We start from the raw sequence: 23340 nt of genomic DNA on the forward strand, positions 1-23340 counted from the left end.
TTCCCACTGTCATCTTGCTTTTCTTTAATTGCACAAATTAGAGCCCAATTCTAAAAGTGAACAGATGTTCTCACTAGGCTGCTCTGGCCTCTCTAGAAGACAGATTGCCACTTTGAACCTTTGTGTCCAGTAGATCTAATATCTATATATCATTCTATCATCTGTTTTGTAAAGAAGAATTTCAAGAGACATGTGAGGGATAAATGAATCCAAATACTACATTCAATCAAGAATGTCTACATCTCTGTCATGCCATCACTCAGGTTCCTTCTCCATTTATCCTTACAGAAAATACACTGGTGTATTTTTATCAAAGTGCCAATTTTTTTAACATTGTAGAACTTTCTGGTTCTCGTTTCTAATGCTGCCTAAAAGGAGAGGATGTGTGGGAACACCCATGATGTGCATCATTCATGACTGCGAGTTGTTTTGTGGGTCACTACAGAGAATGTTTTAATTGAGCTAAATAGAGCATACAAAAGATCAATGGAGCATTGTGAGATTTTGTCATGTAAGTTAAAGTAGGTGCAACTCTTTAATTCAGTACTTCCCTTCAGCCCAAATGACCCATTTTCAAAATTGTATTTTGATTATATTGTATATTACCTTTTAAAAGTCTGCATGACTAAAATGCTTCCCTCAGAATGAGGGTTAGGTTAGACCAGGCTTCCATTAACATATTTATATTTAAATCAAAAAGCTTTTAAGTGATGCTAAGCTTGTGGAAATGACTGGCCGTTTTAAAGCAATTTCCAAACAAGAACATTGTTGGTCTGTCACAGCTTAGGTCAACAGGGAAATTGGCAGATTTTACGAAGAGCCCTGAAAGACATTTTTAAATAATTTGAAGGGTTAAACTGATAAATGGGCTGTTAAGTTATTGAAAGGACAGTTTTTTGACTTGTCGTGTGGGCACATCACTGCCAGAGGTTGTTCCTGCTGTAAATGGACAGGGAAAGGCTCTGCCTTCCCTTCTGGACTTGAGTGTTTTTTCATCCATCCTGAATTGTACTGGCTAGTTAAACAACAGGATTATCAGGATTTAGTGTTTCTAGATTATTTCCTTGCTTTATCAGACCTATATTTAAAAAATATTTTATTATGAATTAATTAAAACTTCAACATTAATGATAATGAATCAGACCAAAATAATGTATGAATTTTCAACAGTTTCTAATATTTCAAAATATTTTAATTGAGTTTTGACAAAGCCAACACTTTCCTGAGGAAAACATATTTTAAATAAAAAAATATTTATTTGAAAACTCTGCAACAGATGTTTTAATTATCACTGAATAAAAATAAGAGGAAATGTTGCACAGAAGATCTAAGATTGCATCATCACATATTAAAAACACCGCAGCCTTTTTTCATACTCTGTTCATGTGTTAGTTAAAACCTGTTACCCTAAATGCTCAAAAAGATGAAAAGAGAGCATTTTCAGCTATTACCTGTGTATCCAATCTGTGTACCAGATATGGTGGACATGTGGCTTTTCCAGTTTCACCAACTATAAAACTTAGATTAAACAAAATGCAATTATATTTTAAACATTTTAATGCCAGAACAATAATGAAGATGATGGAACAACTCAACACTAAATAGTTGGTAAGAACATTCATGAAATGCCTCATTTTTATTTTTATTTTTTTAGTAACCCATGCTTTTCTGCTGATTTATTTTAAATATTTGTATTTACTTTGCTTTATCTGAGTCAGCTGAGTTTAAAAACTAGTAATGAATATGTACATAATGTAGGAATAACACTTGGAACACTGCATTTTATTGTCCTCTATAAGAGCAGCTGCTTTTGTATGTGCAAATTAACTCCTGGAACATATTTTGTGTTAGTTTATCAGTAACCTGCCTCTGCACATTCCTGACCCACTGTTGACCTCTCCAGGTGGGACATATTTGGAGCCATCATTGGTACTGAATGTGGGACACTGGAATCTGGCTCAGCTGTGGTATTTCTGAGAGATGGAGAAAGAAAAATATGCACTCCATACATGGATGCTACAGGTTATGGGAACTTGAGATTTTATTTCAGTATGGGTGAGTATATATTCCTAATGTAACACAACATGTGAAGCATGTGAAATCTAAACTGCACAGTGTGGACAGAACTATTTTAAATACTCCCCAAAGAGGATAGCTCCAATTTGTGTGTGATGCATAGGAGGATATATGACAGACCACTATCAGTCAGACCAAGAGTTCACCTTTCTGGATGCCAGCACAGATGTAAAACCATGGTGGGCACATAAACAGCCCTCAAAAAATACTCTCCCAGATGTCACTGACCTGCAAATAAAAACCTTTCTGATCTAGACAGGGGAGTTGGGGTTTAGTAGCCCTTGGTGCGAATTTCTTCTATAGATTTATTCAGCCGTTTTTTTGGCTGATATAAACATTTAGCTCCAGGTTAAAACAGTTTAATACAGAAGTTACATAAAGGTGTGTCTGTAAAGTCAGTATCTCAGCTTCCTTTATGGTTAGAGGAAATGTGGTCAGTACTGTTGCCAGAAACACCATTCAGTTCACCATGAGATATCTGTGCTAGAGCAGCTGAGCAGCTCCCTAGACTCCACTGACTGCCTTGGTTGGATCTCTCTTTATATGAAGGAAGCTTAAGCACCTGGTGCACACACAGGTGTGAGTTAAATCTTGTTCAGTCCTCAGGCAAGATTCATTACACAAGCACAGGTTGGTTTTGCTGCTTGAGGTGTCCAAGTCTCTGAGAAATCAGCGCAGAACTGAGCTATAACCCAGGATCTGTGGGAGAGGCACAGCCTGCTGGAGCAACAGGTAGGTCAGGCAGGTCCCTCTAGAATGTCAAAAATGATCCTTGGTACTAGTTTTTATCAATTGAACCTGCATGGTGTGCCCACCACTGCTGTGAACCTGTAGCCACTCCATAGTTTAAAAATTCTAAATGTGATTAAGTACCTTAACTTTTACCTTCTAATTTCATTCAATGCCTGTTACTTCATATTTTGGGTGGCTTCTTATAGTCAGATGGGTCTTTGAGCAACCTGGTCTTAGTGGAATATGTCCCTGCCCACTGCAAGAGTTGGAACTAGATGATCTTTAAGGTCCCTTCCAACCCAAACCATTCTACAATTCTATATGATTACATGAGATTAAATGGTCATATCTTTGTCCTCCTTACCACACTACAGTGGATTTTACATGTACCTGTCATACACTTCTGCAGTCACAATCATGTGAACCCTGGTGTTAATCCATCAGAGTGAAAAGAGTTGCACCCAAGGATCAGATAGGAGTAGCACAGAGGTGGAACAGTCATGCTTGTCTGAGCCCACAGAATAGTTTCTGCTCAAACATATTCCTTTCCTAATGTATTGGCCCAGGGCGAGACTCACCATGTGCTATAATGTGCTACAGGCTTGGAGCACAGCCTACATGTGGCATCCCTAGTGAAAAGCACTGTTGTGGTGTCAGCATCATCTGTGAACCTTCCCTGCTGGGACAAAGTACAACCTCACTGATTCACCAGAGCTAAGACAGCAGCAAAGAACAAACCTGTCCTGCCACTTTCCCTCCCCACTGTTGTCAGTGCAACTACGCTAGTTCTGTGTTGCAGTGGTTCAAAATCCCTGAGAACATGGTTCTCATTCAGTACCTCACAGTTTTTTTCCAGAGCTTTTATTTTGCACATAAAGGAAATTGCATGAGGTTATTCTCTCAACACCAGGTTCAGAGGAGGTGAGGGGGTTTGCTTAAAAGTAGAGAATAATAGAATAATAAAGGAGGAAGCAGAGACTAAACTTGTGACCTCCACAAGCAACCTTCTGAACCAACCAGAAAAAACAGCCTGTATTTAATGAGTGGAAGACCTCATGTTGTTGTCCTAAATTGTTGCACATCTCCTCTGTGTTACACAAGTTACCAATAAAGAACAGGAAAAAGAGGATGCTTCTTCCAAGCATTACAACACCTGCAAGAGAAACAGGAAATAAATTTGCTCAACCTTCTGAACTTAGGGGAGAATTGTCAGCACATGCAGGCACAGGGAATAATGGGATATCACTTCAAAAATGTATTCTGCACATACTTGTAAGTTAAATAAATAATTAGTTTAATATTCAAGCAAGCAGAGGATTTGAAAGGACACATGGGTGTTCCTTATTACAGTAGAGTACACATCAAAGATGCACATCTTACCTGGCTCTCTGGAATGCTTTGCCTACTCCCTTCCAGGAACTGACCATTTGTAGTGAAAATAGTAGAGAAAGTGTTTAATATATGCAATGTTTCTACTTTATAGCTTTCAAAGAAGCTTCCTAGTCCTGATTTTTTCTGGGTTTTTTGTTTGTTTTTAAAATACCTGCAATACCCAAGTATACAGGGAAATTATGTTTCCTGTTTCAATTACAGATACTTTGTTTTGAAGACTTTTTTCCAGAACCCCAAACTAAGGTGATAGTGTCCCCTTCATAACTATAATGCAGAGCTTAATGCTCAGATGTGCCAACAAATCTGCTCTTTTGGAGAAGGTTAATAAGTATTTTGGGTTCTGCCATTACAAAGGTATTTCAAATGCTGCCCCATTCCAATGAGGAAACCAAGTCACACAGATCTTCTGTGATACAATAGATTCCATCTATCCCTTTTAAGATATGGTGTAGACAGTACAAGAAGCAGCGCAACTAAAAAGTTACACAGTAGTCTTCTCATTTCCCACTGAGAGTGAATTCTCAGCTGCCAGCCTCTCAGCTGAGAAATATTTAAGAGCTCCTCACATACAATGTGTGAGGCTGCACGAAGTGTGAGTACTGAATAACAGTTTTCTGGTGAGAACTCAAAAAGCAGAGCATTTCTATGTAAATAGGACTTAAGACATACAGATAGAAGTACTGCTTTGGGCACAGCATTTTCTATTAAAATTGTTTTGATAAGCTGATTAAGAGAGTTACTTGAGGTTTTCCTCATTGTCAACCCCCTTGATCTCTAGTACTGTGTATCTGATCAAATAGTTCTTAGGTATTTTGTCCTTAGGGCTGGTGTTTTATTTTTTTCCATATCCTTAGTTTAACAGCATCTGGTTGTAATTACTTTTGTAATTATGGCTGTGTAATATGATTCCACTTTCTAAAAGCAAGGGCCCCAATTAATTTTTTTTCTCCCTCACATGTGTGCTGTACAGGGGGAGCCTGTGATTCTGGAGAATCCCATCAAAATGATGTCATACTTTATGCCAAGATTGAAGGCAAGAGAGAACACATACCTCTTGATACCCTGACCTATGCTGCTTACAAGGTAAATTATCTCAAACAAAGTAGGTGGATGGAATGGATAGATCAATCTATTTTTAAGCTGCCATGACAATGTCCTGTGTTGCACTCCACAGGGGCAGTCACACATGATCTTCCCAAGCACATAAGTCCTGTGCAGATCTCACAGTGATGGGATGCCTCCGTGACACAGGCAAAATTTTCAGCTTAAAACTTTGGCGATAACACCTCCCCACAAATAATTCCTCCTGTCTCCAGTTAAGCTCCTGCTAGACACAGTTTGATACTCAGGAACTATGTCCTGAGAGGGTCAGTTATGGTGAGATCAGTGTCTGGGAAATGCCTGGATCTTTCCTGAGCTGGGTGCAGGATATTTCATTATTTACTCTTTTCATTTCCATTCTAAATCCAGTTGTGTGTCCTGTTAGAGGGTCTGCAGTGATGTGGGCAGAACTCAGCCATGGAACGTGGTTGCTTCTGCATGGGCAGCTTGTCCTCTGCTGATGGTGCAGCCTCCTCCCAGCCATGTCCACCACCCTCAGGCAGGACAATAAGGACCTCAGGTTCCTTCCTGTTTAGGGGAAGGAAACATTTAAACCAAGAAAACCTACCCTGAGTAGCCCATCCTTGTGGGTGGCTTTAGTGTGCTGCTGTGAAAAAGAGAACAAAAATTCATACATAAAACACACACATGGATGCTCTGGTGATGGAAATGCAATATGTTTATGCAGAGTGTAGGAAATTTGGCGGTAAAGATGCATCTGATTTCAAGCACAGGTCTATGTGTGTTTTCACTGTAACTCTGGCATTCTGAAAGCAAATGTTTACAGTAGAGTTTGGCCTGAGTTTGGTTGAGTCACTTGCATTGTTTCATTGTGCGTGGCTTCCCTCCTTGCCCACTTCTGTGTGAAAGACAGGGTAAAACTTCTTTTTTAAACTAAGGAAACTGTAATTGTAAAATAATAAAAAATTAATCAGGGAACCCAGGGAGAGATAGGATCTGAAATTACACTGAATTCATTGTGGAGTGTTTTTTTTAAACAAGCAGTTTTAAAGCTGACATCCTCTTTTGACATAATAAAGGTCTAATTACATCGCTTTAGGACAAAGGCTAAGCTTTGTAAAGCACTGCTTTCATTTATTTCCACAACATAACATCCTCCCTACATAGGCCTGTGAACTCACACTGTTACTCCATTCTCACACATTCACACCAGACAAGCCTTTATCCTGCTTGTGCTTCTGTGAGCTGAAAGGCTGCAGGACAAGTAGCATCTTCCATTGTCAATGAAGCACTGACCAAATAAACTAGTATTTTGCAGAATACAGAAGGTACACCATTTTTACAAAAAAGAAACTGATGCCACTAAGCAGATAAGCAGCACTGGTATCTGACGTGTTAACAGCTATGCACATAACATAAAATGTGGAAAAAAAGGTGGCTAAAAAAGGTTAACAGCGATGAAGCAAGAAGAGAGAGAAAAGCACGTGTTTGATTCAGCACATTTGAAGTTGCTTTTCTATTTTAAGTAGTACCTTGTGACCTTTTTCTAATACTTTTAAAATTATTATTATTTAAGCCTGATTTAATTTCTTTTAAAGGTTCCATCTTTGGTTTCTGTTGTCATTAGTCCGGACCTGCAGACTCCAGCAACCAAGTTTTGCCTGAAGCAAAAGAGTCACCAAGGCCACAACAAGAATGTCTGGACTGTGGATTATTTCCACATCCTTCCAGTGCTGCCTTCCACGGTGACTCACATGATCCAGTTTTCCATCAATTTGGGTTGTGGAACTTATCAACCTGGTAACAGGTACAACAGGAGAGGTTTCTCTTTTGATTGTCAGCTTTCTAGCACATTTTGGTTTATAGCATTTATATGAGTATTTGGTTTTATTTATTTATTTTCTCAGAAGGAATGAAGGCAATTAGTAATGAGAAATATAGGATGCTCAAATCTAGTGTTTCTCCTGTTCTCCACAGAACCAGATTTATCTATCTCACATGCAATAAGGAATTACATAACTTTCCAGGTCGAAACTTGCTTTTGTTAATCCATTACTCTCAAATACATTAATGATTTCAGAGACACTTTTGCTCCAGTTCCTAATGGATGTGAATTTTAGTTCTTATTGCTGCGTAGCAGGGAAAGTATAAAAGGCAGCAGCAGAAACTTGCCTACCTTGCCTCCCAGAGATATTGATGCCACAAGCATATCTAATCTTGTAAGACTGGTCATAAACGGCCCTCATCTTGATGATCTTCAGTGTGAAGTCCTCAGTGCTGAGGTCCTTTGCTGGCTTCATTTCATGGGGATGTTTTACATTATTTTTTTCCATGGAGTTAAGGGAGAGGAAAAGTGAAAGAAGGGAGCTATTTGCTGCTCCATATTTTGTAGAATATCGGATATGCTGGTTGGAAGAGACCTTCACAGGTCATCTAGTGAAACCTGCTGCTGCAGGTGAGATTTTTACCAGCATACATCAGGTCAGCCATTGCTTTGCCTACCCCTGACTTGAAAACTTCCATGGATGGACATTGTGCTACCTCTCTGGGTGACCTGCTTAAGTGAGAAAGTGTTTCCTAATGTCCAGTCCAAAGCTCTGAAGCCATTATCTTTTTGGCCATTGCCCTTTTGACTGTGCCTGCCAGTACCGAGGACAGTTTGTCTCTGCCTCCCCTGTGAGTGCCCTCTGCACTACCATAGGCTGCCATAGCTCACTCCTCCTCACCAGGGTGAGCAAGCAGCTCCCCTGCTAGCTCAGTGCTCAAGGCCATGGAACTCTTGGTCATCCTCTGCTCCACCTCTCCAGTTTATTAATGCCCTTCATCAAACAGAGGACCCAAAACCAAACTGTCCACTGTACCCATTTCCTTATGTATGTGTGAGATGGTTTATCCTGACATTTTATGGGGATTAAGTTACTTTATATTTTTCCAGACTCAAGTAGGAGACTAAGTGGTTCCACGTCCATGTCCCTTGGCACCTACTTCCAACTAGAAAGAACTGCATTAGTGCTGACAGTCCTAGCAGCTGTGCAGGGCAGCAGAATTCAAGGGGCAGGAAAAAAAAAGTCATTGCACTTACATTTGATTGGAAGGGAAGACATTTTTCTACATGGAAAGTGTAAACTTTGCCTGTAAACACTCCTGGCCTGTAAACATGTTATAGAAAATCTTTGTCTCAGTCTGTTACCTGATTGGGATTAGTATATATTTTGAAAGATTAATATTTTACCTCCATGTAAACTATTTTTGAAGGGGAAGTGAGCTTCTTCATAACAAAGGAAGCACTAGGTCCCCATTATCCCTGTTTGTATTTCCCAAATACAGCAGCATTCCCTATTTCCTGGGCTACAGCATTTTTCATAATGCTTTCATAACTGCAAATGTGAGAGACTCACACTGAATATATGCAGTAAATATGACCCTCCAAGGTATCAGTACAGTTAAATCAGAAATAAATTAGTAAAAACTTCAATAAACTGTTTTAATACATGCTTACAACACCACAGTGATGGTACCTTTAAATAAAGTAATATTGTCTGCAAATTATAATGAAAAGGAAAAGTTATAATCCAATAATTTAGTATTGAGGGTATGAATTATGACTTTTCTAATGTTCCTTTGACATTATTTAAAATAAAGAAGAATATTACAAGCTAATTATATGGAGGAAATTATAGGAGTATTGCAGTAAAATACTAAAACCTTAATAAATCAAGCACTTCCTATATTACTTTTTCAAGGTCCTCAGAATTATAAAAGATCTAAGGATTGCCTTACACTCCTAGGGTGTAAACAGTGTTTTTTAAATATGGAAGAAAAAGATTCTAGTAGTAGTTTTTTGGAAACTGAACTTGTCAATGAACTTTTAGGAGTACAGGTTTATTAACTCATTGTTGTAGACTCAGAAGATGGTCTCCAGAGTTTCCAGTTCTCATGGGTCACTCTCTGCACATGGATGGTTTAATTTACTGCTAGTCTACGAAATCAGAGAACAGCAGCCTTGACACAAGCAAATTTAGAGTTTTCACATACAGTTATGCACAAAATTCTCAACAATTCACCACTGAGCACCCCAGCCCCTGTGAGGTGGGAAGAAGCCTCTGAAGACAGCTGTGGCTCAGAGTGCCAGGGCTCCCACAGCTCCTGAGGGGCTCTGCCTGCCACGGGGCTCTCTGCAGGGTGCCCTTTGCAGGCCCTGCAGTCCTCAGAGGGGCTGGATGATTTCACTGCTCCATAGCACTCTTCTGATCTCCATTTAGGCATGGTGGGTGGAGGAGGCAAATGTCTGAGGGGTTCAATGAAGTGATTATTTGTTGGCAACAGAAGGGAAAATCCAGCCAGTGCATGAATAACTCATGGTCTTACCACCTTTGGAGGATGTAATGGTTAGCAGCTGGCAGTTATCAGTGTCCTGTGCTCACCTGATGCTGTCTAGCTCTAATGAATCCAATTTTTCTCCTCATTACTGTTGAAACCATTTCTAGATTAAATATAAGAGTAACATCAGCTCTTTTAACAGCAGCAGCAGAAAAACGCTAGCTACATGGTGGCCAAACAAGGACTAGGTGTTCAGATAACCCTCAGTCTACAAGCTACCTTTTTGGTTTTCACACAGATTTGTTTCATACTTGTATTTTCAGGCTTTTGTTATTCAAAGTTTGCTTTAAATTATTTTGCATTTGAGCATCAGTCATTAGAAATGGCAGATTTGGTGGGGTCTCACTGTTGGTATTTCTACACTCATATATATGCCAGGTAGCCTTACAGTGTTTTTCTCCTTTCTTTCCTTCACTGTGTTATCAGTGTCAGCTTGGAGTTTTCAACCAACCACGGTCGCTCTTGGTCCCTGCTCCACACCGAGTGTTTGCCTGAGATTTGTGCTGGGCCTCACCTCCCCCACAGCACCATCTATGCCTCTGAGAATTACAGCGGGTGAGATGTTCTCTGCAAAGCTAACTGAGATACAAGATTAGAGAAGTGAATTATAGGTGACAGAAGAAAGCACCAAAGCAATGCAACCCCATGTCATCTTTCATTTTTGACTAGCTGAGGACAGCGAGGAAGGAGTGTTCTGATCTCCCTGGCTGCCCAGTAATAACATTTGAAGTATATGTGGTTGTTTCTGTAGTATAATATTATTTTTCTGATGCTAGAGACAAATTACAGAAAAAAAACTCATGGACAACATGCTGGTAATTTAAAAAAAAACAAACAACGTTATGTGTTGTCAAAGCCACAGAAGTTTCTTCTTAGTCAGAGGAACCATCAGTCAAAGCCATATTTACATCCTCAGGCACCTTTACTCGCTTGGAATCCCATTATTAGGTTACAGTGAAGCACATCCTCTGTACTTCTGTGGATGGAGGCAGCTATTAGTGTCACTTTCTTCTATCAACTCTTCTATTTATTTATTAAGCCTCTTTGATACTGTTCTGACCATAAAATGAACAGAGACGTCATGTTTCATAGTGCACATCCCATGACTCTGTATCCATCTCTATCCCACCTTCCACAGAAACCTCAGAGTAGCAGGTCTGGCCATGAGAAGAGAATGTAGTTGAAGCACCGACCCCCATTTCTGTCCCATTTTCACAGGAACCATTACCCCAGGTGATCCCTGGGCCACTGTGGATGTGAATGATGGCCCAGCAGGTCAAATTATCTGTGCCCTTCTTCTTACCCACAAGGGTGTCCCGAGCAGAGCTCAGGAAAGGTGCAATTCAGTATGCAATGTAGGGATATTTGCTGTGATGGAGCTGCTCTAGTGAAGCAGGTTAAAAACTTTGCTGACTTCATGCATTCATATAGGGGGAAAAATGGCTGGATTTTATAATGAGATAATTAACATTAATATGCTGTATGAAAATATGATGGAGCATGTTCAGGTTTTTTTCTTTTCATTTATATTTCCTAAAGCTGCAGTAACTTCACTGCTTCATTTGAGTAGATATTAGAATTAAAAATTCTCACACAGCTTCCAGTGTAAGTAAACACATCTGCAAAACAAAGTCATTTAACAATTACCAGTGTAAGATGTTAGTATTTGTGTTACATGTATTTCAGGTGGAACCGGATAACTATTCCCCTTCCCAATGCGGCATTAACAAGTGACACCAGGATTCGATGGAGACAAACAGGACCAATCCTTGGAAATATGTGGGCAATTGATAACAGTTAGTATTCTTACCCACAATCACGATGCCTGAAGAGTAAAATTTTATATGTTGCTCCAAATAAATGCAGTTTCCAGAATCAGAGGCCAAAGGGGTTTCAGTTTGTTAAATTCTTTTTCTTTGTATCTGCTCCTGGTAACAGGCACATTTTGAAGTTAGAGGGGAATAATCCATTTGGAAAGACAATAGTCTGGTAGATTACCTATTTTATTTTATTTTTAAATTTTATTTTAATTGTATGGTTTCCAGGAAAATACATTGGTGGCAAGGGCTTAATATAACATTTCCTCGGACTGCTTACTCCTGATTACATAAATAGGTACAACACTGCACTACTGAGGACATGAGCTGTGCCAGCCTGAGCAACAGTTACAGCACCTGGGACATATTTTTCCTTCTGAACATAGAAGACCTTCATAAAGCAATGCTGCTGCCATACACTGACAAAACTTTTACACTGATTACAGTATCTTCATGGGGAAAGTACCGTCTGTTTCAGGGAACTGTTCTTCTTTTAGGAAATTACTCTTCACCTACCTGTTCATTACATAGATGTTAAGAACTGGGAGAAGCATATATTGACTCATATGATTACAAAACTAAAATAGGATAATTGGGACCAGTCTTGAAAGGAAATACTTTAAAACACAGAAAAAATACTTAGAAACACGGGATAAAATAGATACATGGCAGGAAATGCAGAAATAAGTATGATTCAAAGGGCTAACTGTGAGAAGGTGTTTTAGTTTTGCACATTGGCCTTAGATGTTTTGGGACTATGTAAACTACATCCAGAATTTGTTCTGTTAGACTTTTGAAGTTTGTAATTTAAAGATTTACAGTGATATACGTTTTTTAGTAAGTTTGATACAGAGCCTGGGAATGGAAAATGATAACATTTTGCCACATTCTTGAAGCAGGTTACTGACAAGCTTTAGGAAGGGAACTCTAGAAGCTGCCTTGGTATTTTATTGTCACAAATTAAAGTTTTTCTCAAAAAGTAATGAAAATTGTTCTCTTAATCACATTAGTGGAAAATAGCATCATCTTGACATTCTGGATGGAGTATTCATGTTTATCTTTAGAAATTATTATTTACATCAAAAAGAAAGTAAAATGAAGAGGAAAAATAGGTATAGACACATAAGAAGATGTGCTGGAGTATCTGCAAAGATGAGTTGCTATCTAACAAAATGCAGACTGGTAGCGTTGGGTTTGCTCACAGACGTTCACAGAAATAAGAGAAAGATAAAGTCAGTGCAAGGGTATTAATTCTTTACAAGAGAGCAAAACAACAAGATTTTGAAAATTAATGGACAATTCATTGTATCTGTGCTACCTTTGCTTGTGCAACCAAATAAAATTTCATCAAAGGATGCTGCATGCTCCACTCTGTACCATCTCCATAGCAATTTTAGCAACCATCTGCCTAAAAAGTGCCTACTCTGAAATTTGTTTGAGGTGTAGAACCGTGACATGGGAATTAAGTCTTAAGGATGAATGTGTTTACGAGGTTTTGCCTCCTCTGTTAGATACCAGTGAAAATGAAGCTTTGCGCTTCGGTATTGCAGGGAAAAGCTTACAAATATTGGCAAGCCACTCACATTCTTGAAGAGAGAAAGATTCAGCACTCTGACTTTTAGCTCCACAACTGTTTCTTATGTGAATTAAGTTTTAAATGAAATCTGGAAGCTGGCCATCTTTTAGAAATGCTGGAAAACCGCCAATTTTCATAAAGCTTTTTATATTTTGAATGACATAACTTCATCTTTAACCCTTCTACTTTTACCACCCCCTCAAAAAGACCTCAAAGAACCAAATAAATCAAAGAGACAGAACAGAATTTTTGCACCCTGAAAAGTGAGAAAATCTAGAAATCACATGAAGTCTGATGGGGAGTTAGTTACAGGGAGTAGCTAACAGGGATTTAGAGCTCATCTGTCAGGGAGTACTGACACTGCTAGGATGAGCAACGTCATAAAACTAAGAGAGGGAATAAGCACTGCTTGTTACAGATAATTTCAAATTGGTGGCTATTTGGATGACATTCCAGAAGTCACAGTGCAAGTGGGTAAACCTAAGTCATAGGCATTCTTCAACAGAGAAGATAACAGTATTCATGGTTGAGGCCTATCTATAATATTGTATTGAAAGAACATTGCCCCCAGGTTGTTACTTTGGGCTACATACAGATTAGTGCATTTGGGCTATACCCAGATTAGTGCTTTTCTTTACAGTAATTCAACGAGATATAGATTATATTGAGATTTGCTCATCTTTCCATCTTTCATATTTTTCACAAAGTATCAACACTGTTGATTAAAAGTCATTGGAGGAAGATGAAGGAAAAGAGTAAAGTCTAGAGTATTTTTCAGCATGTATGATTTGGATTTTTATTCCATTTCTAAGAAACAGTGAAAGTTTATGATATTTAATAGTTGCTAAGACATATCAGGGCAGATTCTAATGCCAGTAAGTCTAGACATGTGGATTTTGGTGAGAAGCAATGATATATTTTTAAAATCTACAGGACTGCTATGGGCTGCATCAAAAGAAGTGTGGCCAGCAGGGCCAGGGAGGTGACTCTGCCCCTCTACTCTGCTCTGGTGACACCCCACCTGGAACACTGTGTACAGCTCTGGTGGCCTCAGCACAAGAAAGATATAGACCTGTTAGAGAGGTTCCAGAGAAGGGCCACCAAGATGAGCAAAGACATGGAGCACCTCTGCTATGAAGACAGGCTGAGAGAATTGGGGCTGTTCAGCCTAGAGAAGAGAAGGCTCCAGGGAGACCTTAAAGCACCTTCCAGTAATTGAAGGGGCTACAGGAAAGTTGGGGAGGGGCTTTTTATCAGAGAGGGTTGTGATAGAACATGGGGTAATGGTTTTAAACTGAGAGAGGGGAGATTTAGGTTAGATATTAGGAAGAAATTCTTCACTATAAGAGTAGTGAGGAACAGGAATGGGTTGCCCAGGGAGGTTGTTGATGCCCCATCCCTGGAGTTTTTTAAGGCCATGTGGGATGAGATTTTGTGCAACCTGATCTAGTGGTAGGGCTCCCTGCTCATGGCAGGTGGGTTGGAACTTGATGATCTTTAAGGTCCCTTCCAACCTTAAAGATTCTATGATTCTATGAATGTACTAATATATACATTGGATTACATCTCTGAAATAAGATTAAGAAAAGGGAAAGTAAGAAAATGGTCAATGCATAGCAGATCATCTGACCTCATTCAGAGTCTTAGAACAATCAGGTTCATTAATGAATACATCATTAATGTCTCTAACCACAGACAGACATTACCCATTAAATAATAAATTATCCCTAGCTATCCTTCACACAGAGTAAAATTCCATTAGAATGATACAGTCAAATGCATTTTATCCTTTTGTAGACTTCTTCCTGATAGTAGGATTACAACAAATACAATAACTGTATGATCAGGTCTATATACTTTCTTACTTATATACTTACTTACTGTATATTCTGTTTATTACATTCCATAAACATTCATTTAACTGATCTTGTTTCTCTGCAGTTTATATTGGTCCATCTTGCCTCAAATTCTGCTCAGGGCGAGGACAGTGCACTAGGAATGGCTGCAAGTAAGAGTTATAATTCAGTACTTTTATTAACTTTCTATCACATCGTTCACTTAATGATCTGAAAGTTAAAGTGATTTTCATTTCAGCCCTTGCTTTTTGAGTTGACTAGATATAAAACTAACATAGCCCCCAGAATGCATAAATCTCACTGAAGAGCTGAAGCTCAATCTTTCTAAACAGCAAAATATTTAATTTTTTCCATAATTTTATTTTGGGAGACGGTCTAACTTCCTCTTCACCCTAAAAGTGCTACAGGGCACTCTGAAATGTCAGTGATGCATGTTTTATACTGGTTTGAGAGGTGATTTGGGACTATATCACTTCTACATTAGATTTTGGGAAAGAATCACCATTTCCCTAGTTGAAATATCCCATAGGCTAACAGACCTCATAGACAGAAGGTCAGAACTCTACTTTTTCTGGAAGTCTGGCTCATTAAAAGTATTCCAGTCTAAAAAGTAAAAATACTCAAACTCACTGAACACATTCAATATATTGGTGCAACTATTCTTAGGTATTAATAAGAGTATAACCCATGAGGAGTTCTGCTCTGTTCCTCAGTTTCTTCACATCACATCTGACATGATACATATGAAAGCAAATGAATGATTTGACATATGAACAAGTGTAAATTATGCCAGCATTATTTTTGCTTCAAATATGAATAAAAATGTTTCTGTATTGTGTGTGTTGTGTAGATTGGTGGGGTGTTCATAACCACATTTTTTTTAAGTTGGAAAAGTACGTACTAGCTCACAGAAAGTCATTGGCTGTGCAATACCTAAAGGAAGTTTAAAGGGGTTCCTGGTCCTTAGATTTGAGAGGGACATCTTCTGTTCATGACCATCTTGCAGTTGCTGTGTTGGTTTGCCAACCAACCACAGAAGACAAGTCATTAATTACACCTTTCAATTATCCTCACCTGCAGGTGCGACCCCGGCTTCTCAGGGCCGGCGTGCGAGATGGCATCACAGACCTTCCCTGTCTTCATCTCAGAGAGCTTCGCCAGCTCCCGCCTCTCCTCCTACCACAATTTTTACTCCATCCGAGGGGCTGAGGTCAGCTTTGGCTGTGGGGTCCTGGCCAGTGGCAAGGCCCTGGTCTTCAACAAGGATGGGAGGCGCCAGCTGATCACCTCCTTCCTTGACAGCTCCCAGTCCAGGTGAGAGGGAGGGAGCAGTAATGTGAAGGCAAAGAAATCTAGTACCCTTCTCCTTTCAGCTACAACCATGCGTATTATTAAGCCAATTATTTTAGCAGGAGGAAAAGGTTTTTTTAAAAAACTCCTAGTTCCCTATTTTAATGGTGATTTCATAGCTTTGCTTTTTTTCCTCCCGCTTTGTAAACAACAGAGCCCAAAACAGGCTGGAGAGAAGTTACGGTACAGCTCAGGTGGAAAATATGAAATGTTAATATCAAACCTGAGTGTCAAAGCCAAGTGCTAATTAATTATTTATAAGGTTGTGTTTATTTGACAGCTTGTGGCAGTTGATTAGATCCATTCACTATCTCCACCTCCCCTTCAGTGCCTAATAAATAATTAAATGCTGTAACGATTAGCATTTTTTCACTATATGAGCCACATTGCATTACTTGACAGTTAAAACAAATTGGATGTATCAAACCCCATAACTGTTATTTATCAAAATTTGTCTAGATTTAAAAGATCTGAAACCAACATAATTAGGGGGGGAAAAAAACCACAACAACAAACAACCAGTATGCATATGGTGCCCTATATATATATTTGTGTAATTCTGACCCAGGTTCCTGCAGTTCACGCTGCGCTTGGGCAGCAAGTCCGTGCTGAGCACCTGCAAAGCCCCTGACCAGCCCGGGGAGGGAGTGTTGCTGCACTACTCCTACAACAATGGGATTACCTGGAAACTACTGGAACACTACTCATATCTCAACTACCACGAGCCAAGGTATATATGCATAAGTATTCCAAGGAGTGTTATCTACATGCAGTTAACACTGGAATGGTGGTCATTGCAGTGCAGGGAGTAAGTACATATGTCCACGTGGTGCAGGAATAAGTGAAGATCTTTTACTGCACACTGAAATCCCCACTTTTCCTTAAAATTTTGCAGCTGTTCTGGGTACTTCCTATTTTTGCCTGCTTCTGTAAAAAAGAACACATGGATTTAACAGCCTCTGGGTCTCAGGTGAGGTGATAGAACAAGCTGAGGCAGAGCAGGATGAGCAGGAAGAAATGTACTTGTGGGACTTTGGGCCATGTCACTTCCCATGGCAACAGCCACATGTAAAGATAAATTAAAATAAATTATTTGTAGCTTTGGAGACATAGATACCTTCACTACACCACCTTCTGGGATTAGGGATGCACAGGCAGTGCAGGACAGCTGAGATAAAATCTGACTGTGAGGGTCTCTCCAGGTCAGCGGGGACATTGTGCCCATGATGAAGGGGTTTACACTTCGTGCTTGTGCCTCTGGGCTGGACTCTGTGCCCTGGAAGTCCTGTCAGTGATCATGCCTGGGAATTGTGCAAATCACGGGAAAGCTGAACAAAGACCTATGTCATCTAGCAGCACTACTGTTTGGTGTCAGATTAGAGAGGAGTGCATCTGAGGTGTTTAAAGACAGTATTACTTACGGTTACCTTTGTGAGACCACCCACCAGTCTTAATTAAGCACATGCAGAATCAGGATTCTCCATGAGCACACCTGTACTGCAAGCCCAGAACAATCTGGGCTGGCTCTGTGCAAACCCACTGAAACCTGGAAGCATCCACCTTCATGGGGTGCTCCTGCAGAGCCAGGATATCCCCATGAAAGGAGATGCACTGCGAGGGGCACACAAGAGGGGCTGATGGTGGCACCGCAGGTCCCATTCCAGCTGGTCCACTCCTGCCCAAGGGTGGCTTTGTCTTGTGTCCTCTTACTTACCCCTCCAATTCCAGGATAATGCCTGAGCCAACCCCAGGTGTGAAACTATAGATAAGTCTGCAAGTCACTTTAGCTACGTATAACTTTCATTATTTACATATACTGAGCTCAGGTCAGCTCATTAAAATAAAATAAAATAAATGTTTTACTCATCTTGTTAATAACTATACAAAATTACAATATACAAAAGGTGCTTAAGAATATTCTAATAGAAATAAAATTTGTAACATTACATGGGAGCTATAAGAAGAAATCTGAGAGGAATAGCTGTATTTGTTAGAAGTATATTGTATGAGGACTTTAAATTCTGAAGTTTTAAATGGTTCCAAAGGAAAGAGCCTAGGAACTGAAATGCTCATCCCATCCTTTATTATAGTCATATATATATTTTATATGACTTTGTTTCTAATTCTGAGATTCAAGATTACAGCTGTAGGAATTATATTTCCCTAAAAGTTTTTAATATATAGCATTATGAAATTTTTATAACGAAAAGGAAAATACACATTCTGATGACTGATTTCAATGAAGTTTAAGATATAAATATGGTAAATTATATTGATGCCAGATATTTTTTTTTTTTGATTTTTGAGATTAAATATGAAACATTTCATTTCTGTTTTTCTGAAAGGGCAAAGAGCTGGGAATAACATACACGGGTTAGAAAGGTTTTGCCATAGGATATGTATACTTCACTCTGGGCAGATGGAAAAATGATAGACATACAAACTTGAGGATAACACTGGCAATAATTATGATGAAGAACATGAAGAAAGCTTCACCTTTTCTTATTATATTGTCTGAAAATATCAGCACTTTTGGTAACATAGATAGACTGCTGTAAAGTTTGGCAATCAATCTGTATCCAGAAATTTAATTAATCTTCAGTCATACAAAAAATAATTACACTTTTAATGTTCTGCTGAAAAGGTGCATTTAATTTGCTACCATTTGACAGCTGCATTTTTCTTCTGAGCAGAACAGCGGTGGCTTTTCAGTATTAGGTATGCGCATAGCTGGAAAGAATGAGATCAGAGCAAAGGTCTCCCAGCTGGCTTTTAAGAAATCTAATGGTAACTGGTTGTGTTAGTAGGAACACACTTCTTTTCTACAGCAGCAAAGTCATTAGCAAGAATCTCCCTCCCTCTCCATCTATCTCCAGCAAATCAAAGCCAGACAGGACATGCTGTTATAACTGGAGGTGCAGTCAGGTCCTGCATACTAACATATGTGCCATATATGGTGGCTTACACTAACGTTTTTAAATTATGTTTGATTAATCCCCTGGGATAAGAAATTTATTTTAACGTGTGTTAAATATTTTAACATCCAATAGGTACATCAGTGGTATATGGCATGATTTAGGATTTTCTGTAAATTACTGTCAGTAAGAATTAGTGTCCACATGGGTGAGTTTATGAGTTAGAAGGGAAGATGCAGGCATCAGCAACAGTCACCAGCAGAGAAATACACCCAGGATTATAAAGGAGCATTAGCTCACAAAATGCCAAGAGCTCCCTGGTGTACACTGGATGCAGCACTCCTCCTGACCAGGGTACCAGCTTTCCTCAGGTTCTCCCTGCTGAGCCATGGAATACAAAGCTACCCACACCTTTTAGGATAAGTAGTGATTTAGTGTCATTTATGCCTTTAAAAATCAGCCCAAAAAGTTGTAAGGTTGCTGTTTATTAGAGAAACCTTGGTACAAAAAAAGTCACAGAATCACAGAATATTATGGGCTGGAAGGGACCTCCAAAGATCATCGAGTCCAACCCCCCTGCCAGAGCAGGACCAAAAAAACCCCAACAAACCCCACACAACTAGGGCAGATCACTCAGAAAGGCATCCAGACAGGTCTTGAAAGTCTCCAGAGAAGGAGGCTCCACAACCTCTCTGGGGAGCCTGTTCCAGTGCTCTGTAACCCTCACAGTAGAGAACTTCTTCCTCATGTTGAGGAAGTCCTTATGGTTTATTCATGTGACGGAGAATAAGGGTCTTGGTCTTTCTCTTAGAAGGGTATGAAGTCATTCAAGCTTGTTTATCTGATCAGCAAAAGAAATGTATCCACCATACATGAAATGTGTGCACTGCTGGTCCCTTGCCATGGGGACACAGCAGCCATCACCTCTGGCTGTCCCTCAGTGCTGCTCTCTCCAGTTTATGACCAGCAGAAAGCAGCTCCTAGAAATGTCAGCCAGGAATTTTTGAGTACTTCTCTCTTGTTTAGCCAAGCCATTTCATTTTTTTTTCTTGCTAATGGCTTAATGTATTCTTATTTAAAATCAATGTGACATTAAACAGCAGTACTGTACATTTGTTGTTGACAAAGACAGTTTAGCAAGTCATCTTTAAGAGCATAGTTTTGCACTAAGGACACTGCAGGCACAAGACACGTGTCATACATAGGGAACAAAACATTGCAACAGTCAGCTTAGAAAGCCTTAAATCTGGAAAAAAAACAACTTGGTGCTAAAGTATTAAATCATGTTTGCAGTTTTCCTGATTTGTCATTTTACCCACATTTCCCCTAAGAGAATGAAAAATACCAGCTACATGATGAGCTTGCTGAAAACTCTTTTGCCAGCAAATAATTGTACACCAGTCGAGACACGTGTCCCTGCTGCCACCCTGTTTCAGAGCTCTCAGGCATTGCATGGGCACCATGGTCCTGGTGACTGATGGAGCTTTCACGAAGGTGTCGTTGCTGTGGCAATTAATGCATACTTCCTGGTGCTGTATACAATAATTGCTCCTGGAAATTAGATATTACTCTTAATTTTCTTTGCAGTTTGTCAATTTTAGGTTTGTTGACTTAGCTGCCATAACAAATCAGATGACCTTGCATACCAGGAGAAGTGCCTGGGATTCTCCTCCACTTGCATTTCTGTGCAACTCCAGAAGAAAAGTGTGTGTCATAAGAGACTACACATAATCACACTCTCTCACAAGATGAACCTTTTCTCCCTTGAACATGGCAATTTAGAGGGATGGGTTCTTCTAGGACAAGAGCAACCCAGGCATGATGTCAGTGCTGTGCAGAAACAAGCACAGATGTTAAGAAGATGCACCTCTTCAGATCAGGATAAAATCCACCAAGTCTGAGAAAGTGGAGCTGGAATTTGTAAATCTTTGTCAGCTGATCATCCCTTTGGCAGCTGAAGCCCCTGACCTACAGATGGGTTTCAGATGGAGGGCATTCGAGTTTCCTGTAGCAAGCAAGAGCAACTGTAAAATTTAGGGAGAGCTCCACAGTAGCAGCAGAGTTTACAAAATTCATGGCTTTTCCACATGGCTGTTGTTCAATAAAGACACTGACTACCAAGAGAACCAACAATTCTCCTGTTGATTTGTCTGGTAGGAACTATACCGGTAGATGATAACGTACTTGTGGGCTGAATTTAACCCATTGTTTTTAGTCAGTAAGAAAATATAGCCAGAAAATACATCCCCATGGATTTAGGACAAACAGGAATAATTTTGTTTTCTTTTCCAGAATAATTTCAGTGGAGCTGCCTGAGGATGCAAGACAGGTTGGCATTCAGTTCAGATGGTGGCAACCATATCACTCTTCTCAAGGCGAAGATGTGTGGGCGATTGATGAAATCATCATGACCTCTGTGCTTTTCAATAGCATCAGTCTGGACTTCACCAACCTAGTTGAAGTCACACAATCTCTGGGATTCTACCTGGGAAATGTTCAGCCCTACTGTGGACATGACTGGACTCTTTGGTGAGAAACACATAAGTAATTTCTATTCTACTTTTGTTTTCTTTGTGTATTCATCCTGTTAAGAACCACATGATTCCTGCAGATTAGTCTTTCTGGCAGCTATTCACAGTAATTGTCTCATCCTCACATTATGGACAAAAATACAGTTAATAATCTAACTGCAAATAACAGTAAGTAGCAACGCAACAGGCTGGGGGAAGAGTGGCTGGAAAGCTGTCCAGCAGAAAGTGACCCAGGGGCACCTGATTGATAGGTGGCTGCATATGAGCCAGCAGTGTGCCAAGGTGGCCAAGAAGGCCAATGGCATCCTGGCTTGTATTAGAAATAGTGTGGCCAGGAGTACCAGGGAGGTGACCGTCCCCCTGTACTCAGCACTGGTGAGGCCACACCTCGAGTACTGTGTGCGGTTTGGGGCACCTCAATACAAGAAAGATATTGAGGTGCTTGAGCATGTCCAAAGAAGGGCAACAAAGCTGGTGAAGGACCTAGAGAACAAGTCTCATGAGGAGCAGCTGAGGGAACTGGGGCTGTTTAGTCTGAAGACAATTAGGCTGAGGAGAGACCTCATCGCCCTCTACAACTACCTGAAAGGAGGTTGTAAAGAGGTGGGTGCTGGTCTCTTCTCACAAGTAACTGGTCATAGAACAAGAGGGAACAAGAGGGCCTCAAGCTCTGCCAGGGGAAGTTTAGGCTAGACATTAGGAAGAACTTTTTCACTGAAAGGGCTGTCAGACATTGGAACATTCTGCCCAGGGAGGTGGTTGAGTCACCATCCCTGGATGTGTACAAAAGTCGTCTCGATGTGGTGCTTGGGGATATGGCTCAGTGCTGGGCTTGGTACAGTAGTTAATGGCTGGACTCAATGAACTTGAAGGTCTTTTCCAACCTAAGTGATTCTGTGATTTCCACCCTATTGCCCAGAGATTTATTTATGTTTGATGGGAACTTTGAATGTAGCATTCCTTCCCCACAAAATATTTAAAGAATATACTAATAGAAACAATCTAGAAAATGTTCATAATGCTCACTTAAGACCCAGTCAGTTTAAAATCAGTACACAGATTATGAAATAAAATTGGTTAAGTACAGAGTCCGAACAGTTTTTAAGTGATGCTCATATCTGTTTACACAGCCATTAGGTTACACTCATAAAAAGAAAGGCAGCAGTATGTTGTAGAATTATTTTAGCCATTTGTAGTTATTTTGTCTGGTATTATATCCATTTAGTCATTTACACTGTGGTCAACATTATGACATATTGCAATTACACCTAAAATGTGCTGTGTATTTAGAAAGAAAAGCAAGAAAACATCACCTGCCACAAAGGAATAAAAGGAGGGGAAAAAGAAATAAAGAAAAGAAAAAGAAGTTAAAAACAAATTAAAAAGAAAATTCTGTTATGTCTGTGTAAAGATAAGCTTTTTTAGTAAAACATGAACCTGACTCATAAAAAATTAAATTCTGGAGTATGCAAGTGTAAAATGTGGAATTCTTACAAGGGAAACTCAATTTAAACTCTATCTTTTTATTAGAAACAAATAACAATTTCATGCTAGTCTAATCAACATATAAAACAGTACGGCTTTAATTGGCATAGATAGATTTATTTGGAGAAAGAACAATCACAGTAATTATAGAAAGCCTCAAGAAAATAG

The 23340-nt window shown here is 39.6% G+C and overlaps 1 protein-coding gene across 1 annotated transcript in view; it reads left to right on the plus strand.

Annotated features, from left to right (window-relative positions):
• RELN (reelin) overlaps positions 1-23340 on the plus strand; it is a 257122-nt gene that overhangs the window by 139875 nt on the left and 93907 nt on the right. The window contains exons 13-21 of the mRNA XM_010004142.1: positions 1904-2055; positions 5171-5283; positions 6861-7069; positions 10069-10197; positions 11329-11438; positions 14977-15043; positions 15972-16205; positions 16810-16971; positions 21449-21685. Coding sequence (XP_010002444.1) covers positions 1904-2055; positions 5171-5283; positions 6861-7069; positions 10069-10197; positions 11329-11438; positions 14977-15043; positions 15972-16205; positions 16810-16971; positions 21449-21685 — 1413 coding nt within the window. The remainder of the gene's footprint in view (positions 1-1903; positions 2056-5170; positions 5284-6860; positions 7070-10068; positions 10198-11328; positions 11439-14976; positions 15044-15971; positions 16206-16809; positions 16972-21448; positions 21686-23340) is intronic.

Source organism: Chaetura pelagica, unplaced genomic scaffold (genome assembly GCF_000747805.2).
Source record: "Chaetura pelagica isolate M959 unplaced genomic scaffold, ChaPel_1.0 scaffold141, whole genome shotgun sequence".
Taxonomy (NCBI): Eukaryota; Metazoa; Chordata; class Aves; order Apodiformes; family Apodidae; genus Chaetura; species Chaetura pelagica.